This window comes from Nymphaea colorata, chromosome 8 (assembly GCF_008831285.2).
Source record: "Nymphaea colorata isolate Beijing-Zhang1983 chromosome 8, ASM883128v2, whole genome shotgun sequence".
Classification (NCBI taxonomy): domain Eukaryota; kingdom Viridiplantae; phylum Streptophyta; class Magnoliopsida; order Nymphaeales; family Nymphaeaceae; genus Nymphaea; species Nymphaea colorata.
In genome coordinates, this window is record NC_045145.1 from 16,199,827 (window position 1) to 16,206,149 (window position 6,323).

The 6,323-nt window shown below is 44.2% G+C and overlaps 1 protein-coding gene across 1 annotated transcript; it reads left to right on the plus strand.

Moving 5' to 3' along the window:
- Positions 1–3,713: 3,713 nt before the first annotated feature.
- LOC116258988 (3-ketoacyl-CoA synthase 6-like) lies at positions 3,714–5,638 on the plus strand. Its single transcript, XM_031636559.2, is given in 2 exon segments — positions 3,714–5,239; positions 5,242–5,638. Coding segments are annotated over 2 exon segments (1,485 nt in total). The 5' UTR covers positions 3,714–3,823; the 3' UTR covers positions 5,311–5,638.
- The last annotated feature ends 685 nt before the right edge of the window (positions 5,639–6,323 follow it).

The window sequence follows — 6,323 nt, forward strand, 5'->3', positions numbered from 1 at the left end:
TGTCTGTGAAGGTGGAAGCTAACTTGTTTCTGATAATAAAAACAGTGTAAGTCTTCCCCATTTCAGTACCATGGTAACTTTTTGACCCTTTGTTGTTGCTCCTGTGTGGCTATAAACTGCACTCTGAATTCTCTGCCATGCTTCACAGTCTTTAATAAGCGACAAAAATTTTAGCTCCTCTTCTCTTCTAGAATGTTTCGTCTAGGTAGCCTGCTCGCTTGATTCCCATCAATGGGAAGGTTTTTCTTTTTCTGCGGTAAGCCCAAAAGGAAGGGAATTAAAAAAAGGCCTCCATGTAGTTGTAATAGAAACTTTTTCCTTTTCCATCTCTCTAATATTGAATCTTTAGCTCAACAGTGCAGCAATTGATCAAGTTGCACTTTTTCAATTAATCATAGAGCAGTGACCAGATGTTGTAGGACTACCTCATATAACTGGACTTAAGTTAAACCCAGTTTCTACAATGAAATGAGGTTTATACGCCCAATGGAGACCCCACCTACCCCCACTCCTAACCCATGTCATAGAGAGAGAAAGAGTTTTCTTACTACAAGGAGTTGGACCAAAGTTTCCAAACTTCAAAAGTATGCTATCACTTTTGGGTCTTCTTTAAATTCTTGAGTTACAAAGATGACAAAGTCTTCCCTAACATGCACACTTACTAACAAAATCATCTTTCTGTTATGGGTGCGGTGCGCAAGAGGTGTTTTAGATTCAGAACTGCGTTTGAAACCTGGTGAAAGAAAAAGAATAGTGGGGCGTCAATTTAATACCGTGTTGTACCCACATGACCTAAAAGTACACGACCACTACGATCTGACCTGATCTTCATGTATTTATACTTGTCAGTTCAACCAACTATGCTACATCCATGAGGCAACAGAACCAGAACCAAACTTTTGTTAAATTAACCACAAGTAGCCGCTCATACCTGGTCAAAAAACTCTTGCGTGCAATTCTTTCATGTCATGAAAATTCCTCTTATTTTCCTCCTCGTGGAAGTGCGTAGCTATATCATTTTTTATATGAAGGGAAAAGGAAACTGGAAATGAAATGAGCTCAATAAAAGGAAACCTCGATGTCTAAACATATTAATTGTCCCGTGACGCAAGAATAGACGTAACTAAACAAACACGGAAGCTTTTTCTTGCCAGCTTGTTCAATGAAAGCAAATTGACAAATTTGACCAGAAAGAGTAACTAGAAGTGTTCAAGAAGTGGGCAGGAAGCACCAGACTCATTAAAAGCCCGTTAACTAAGAGCCACTATATTTAATCAAACTTTAGATCAATATCAATATCATCCGTAGAAGAGATGAAAGTCTGTGATTAAGAGTCAAGAACGAGCAAAACCAGGCCATCACTTGTTTTTTTCGCATTAATTTGGGTCAAGTGGCGCAGTTGTATGGTGTGGACCAATCATAAAGGGGGAGGGTTCTAGCGTCCAAGGCTTGGGCCCAACACGAAACCACGTCTCAGCACCCACCCAACCCCATCCGATGTTCTTCTTTTCCGGCGTTTGCCCAGCCCACAAGAAAGACATTCAGCCGATCCCATCGGATGGCCGGCGAGCCACTTGGGCCCGTAGATGGACGGCACGTGGCGACGCGAGGTGCAATTAAAACTTTTTTTAAATGTGGTGGCCGACTGTCCATTGACCATTACGTTTCTTGGGCTTTTGCTTTGCCCGGCCCGGCCACCACCCTTATAATAGAGTGGTTGGGCGTTGATCCATGCCTGATGTTAGGGCTGACGTGGTAATTGTAGATAAATCGGAACTACGTCAAGGGCCCCGTTGGAAGGAAGTTGGTGCACCCATATCTATCTGCTTTTATGGGTGGTGTGGTCAGCCTGAGACCGGGCCCACGCTCGTCTTACTGAGCTTGGGCTCGGTCCGGGTTGGTCACAGCGGGTTGACCCACGCCAACAAGGCAGATGACGAACGTATGACAGTTGAATTGTGAGTCATGCACTTATTAAACTCTACCAACATGCATTTTAAAAGTGTGCAAAGATCACGAGGAAATGTTGATCAAGCATTTATCAAGATTTTTTCTTTTTTAACTTTTTTCTTGCCGTGTTCTTTAATCAGCGTTTGATTCCATTTGCTGCAGTTTTATTTTTATTTGTTTTAATTCTTTGCACATTCCGTTTACGAGCTAACACAAGCAGCTTTGGTCAGTACTGTTTCTTTGTTTAATTTCCGATTAATTATTCATGATAATGAGCTAGAAGAGTAGTGATTTATTTTAAGTATTACTACCATAAATTATCTGGCCAGAAATTCAGCTTATTCCAGCTTCACCTATTGGATTGCAACTTGCAGACGCATTCAACATATCCTGTGCTTCAAGAAACACGATCCGGGCCAACTTGGTTTAAATTTTCTGGCTTCGGCAGATTATGGGCTGTAAAGAAAACCAAAAAAATTAGCTGTTGAAACCCATCCTTACATAAATTATCTTTCTTAGTGTGCATATATATATATATATATATATATATATATATATATATATATATATATATAGAGAGAGAGAGAGAGAGAGAGAGAGAGAATGCTTCGAAACAATAACATATCAGAATATGTATGGGTCAACGCGTCACATGATTTATGGTGCACATGTGCACCTTTGGTAAGAGTTCTTCCAATTTCATCAATATGAGGCATGTAGCTAGCTAGATGATGGCAGACTGCACCTGCCACCATCCTTTATATTTTATGCATCTCTCTCTCTTTCTCGGTTTTGAAACTCTTCACGTCAAATATGGACCTCCATTTCTCATCCATGGCCTGATATTTATGAAGCAGGAGCTGAATTTCTCATGGACGTACAGATATCTCAGGGTTTAAGTTTTTTAGTGAAACTGTAAAAGGTAGACGAAGTAAACTGATGGGCAAGGTTTTTATATACTTCAAATACATGCCCACTGCCCATATGATGATATGAAATCGACTAAAATGTTTTTTTTTTTTTTTGGAAAAACGGTGCAATTTCAGTTTAAAAAATGGGCTTCCACATGAAATAAGTAACTCTGAATGGTTTATTATCAGAAGGTAGTCTTTTGACAGTGTGAATTTTCAATTTCTTTTAGATGCAATACAAGATAATATGATGAACAAGTAGTATAAATACTATACTAAAAAATCATGTAAAGAAATTCCTGATTCTTTATGTATGAAGTACGAGAAGGACAACTCCCAAAGATGTACAGAAATTTCACAAAAAAGAACAAAAAAACTCAATAAGAGCAATGAATGGAAGTTTAGAAAAGGAAAAAAAAAAAAGATCACTACAAAACCTGCAACGCCCTCGACCAATGCCCTTAGTAAGTTTGTGACTTTTCTTCCCTGAGATTCGATCGGGAAGACATGAGAATCGACGGAAAGGGAGACACAAAAGGCAAAAAATTTAACGAAAAACACTAAAAAAAAGAAGGAAAAATTCAATAATACCAAAGTTGACAGTGGGAAGTCCACAGTCCACATGATTATTAAATTATGACATGTTCATAATATAGATTATTGTATGACAACGTATAATTAATTAAGTATCCCACTCAGTCGGGAACTTCATTGAATTAAATGTGCTTAAAAGAGGAAAAAAAGAATTCTTCTAAGCATCTATTCTGACCAACCAAGTCAGGCTGCCAACATTTACACCACCTCATCTGCCCACATTCAATACTCCCATCCAAACCCTTTAAATTCTCCTCCTCTGCACCTCCTCCACAGCCATCCCTCAACCTCATCTTCTACCTTCCTCCTCCTCTGTATTTTCCTGATCCCACAATTCTTGCTCCTTCCTTCCTCATATCACCAGAACAATGCCTCCCATCCTGCCAGACTTCTCTTCCTCTGTCAAGCTCAAGTATGTGAAGCTTGGATACCAGTACCTTGTCAACCACATCCTCACCTTCTTGTTGCTACCCACCATGGCAGCCATCGTTATTGAGGTCGTGCGCAGGCCGGAGCAGATCGTTGACCTCTGGCAGTCCCTCCACTTCGACCTCGTCCAGATCCTCTTCTCCTCCCTCCTCATCGTCTTCGTCGCGACCGTCTACGTCATGTCGCGGCCGCGGCAGGTGTTCCTGGTGGACTACGCCTGCTTCAAGCCTCCGGTGACCTGCAGGGTGCCGTTCTCCACCTTCATGGAGCACTCCACGTTGTTGAATCACTTTGACAAGAAGAGCGTCGATTTTCAGATGAGGATACTCGAGCGATCCGGCCTCGGGGAGGACACTTCCCTTCCTCCGGCACTTCACTACATCCCTCCGAACCCGAACATGGAGGACGCTCGGGCCGAGGCCGAGCTCGTCATCTTCTCCGCCATGGACGACCTGTTCAGGAAAACAGGTCTGAAGCCCAAGGATGTGGACATCCTCATCGTGAACTGCAGCCTCTTCTCGCCCACGCCGTCGCTTTCGGCGATGGTGATCAACAAGTACAAGATGAGAAGCAACATCCGCAGCTTCAACCTCTCCGGGATGGGCTGCAGCGCTGGGTTGATATCGGTGGACCTGGCCAGGGATCTGCTTCAGGTGCACCCCAACTCCAATGCCGTCGTCGTCAGCACGGAGATCATCACCCCCAACTGGTACGCCGGCAACCAGCGCTCCATGCTCCTGCCCAACTGCCTCTTCCGCATGGGCGGCGCCGCCATCCTCCTGTCCAACCGCCGGCGGGAGAGGAGCCGCGCCAAGTACCGCTTGGTCCACGTTGTCCGCACACACAAGGGCGCCGACGACAGGGCCTACAAGTGCGTCTACGAGGAGGAAGACAGTTCCGGCAAGGTGGGCATCTCGCTGTCCAAGGATCTCATGGCCATCGCCGGAGAGGCCCTCAAGTCGAACATCACGACAATCGGCCCGTTGGTGCTGCCGGCGTCGGAGCAGCTGCTCTTCCTGTTCACCCTGATAGGGAGGAAGGTGTTCAACCCCAAGTGGAAGCCCTACATCCCCGACTTCAAGCAGGCCTTCGAGCACTTCTGCATCCATGCCGGCGGCCGCGCCGTGATCGACGAACTGGAGAAGAACCTGCAGCTGTCGGCGGAGCACGTCGAGGCCTCTCGGATGACCCTGCACCGCTTCGGCAACACGTCGTCCTCCTCACTCTGGTACGAGCTCAACTACATCGAGTCCAAGGGGAGGATGAAGAGAGGAGATCGCGTTTGGCAGATCGCGTTCGGGAGCGGGTTCAAGTGCAACAGTGCGGTGTGGAAGTGCAACCGGACCATCAAGGCCCCCTCGACGGTCCATGGTCCGACTGCATTCACAAGTACCCGGTTCACATTCCAGAGGTAGTCAAGCTGTAGACGGCCGGCAGACTGCCCTTCCCCCGCCCTCTCCAATATATACAGAACAAACACAACACTGAATGAATTGCTTATTGAAGAGCTATTGCCCAAAACCAACCGTTTTACTTCTCTTCAATAATCTCTCTTTATTCCCCATGCAATCTTCTCTCCCTCTGTATCTTTTTCTCTCTCTTTCTCTCATCCCTTTTTAATTTCTTTTAATTCCTTATGGTTGAAAATGGTGCGACCTGCAACCTTCCTTTGTTCTTGTTGCTGTGATGCAGTTGCTGTTGGTGTAATACCTTGTCTAATTTTGTTCAACATTGCTTAATTATTTTGTATTCTATAGACCGAGTGAAGATGGTATGTAAGTGGGATGCTCGTTCGTCTTACTGTATAGAAATTAAGGAGGTTCACAAGTGGGATGGTAATGGTAATGGCGATGCGTCGCTTTCTCTGGCTTTTGTGGTTATGAACAAAGAATAGTATGAGGCCCGTGGCAGCGTCTGCTTTTTCGGATTTCTGGTCTGCTCATGTGTTTTGTTAAGTATGGGGCTGTGGGTGGTGGTTGGCTGCTGGGTGAACAACCTGCTCTAAAATTTAAAGCTCCCAACTGTAGAGAAAGCTAGACAACCAAGCTTTTATGTGAAGAGGTGTAAAGAAGATTTAATTTACTGTTCTGGCAGATGCTGACCTCTCTCTCTCGATAATCTTCGAGTGACAGGGAAGAGGATTTATTGAATATATTAACGATAAGGAATCTCTACCATATGGAAAAACACAATGATAAAAATGGGTCTCAACTAAGAAATTACTGTAAGGTTTCGGCTGTAATTAGCATTTTGCAACTTTTTCAAATTTGTCTACGCGAACTCAAGTGGAAAGATGCCATCATTCATATATAGTCATTTTAAAAAGATCACTTCTAAGGTGGAAGCGCATCACTAGCCATCTGAAGTTCTGAAATTCTTAGAAAGCAGAGTCCCTTCATATTTCCTCTGCTGCACCGTTGAACAACGTGACTGGAATAG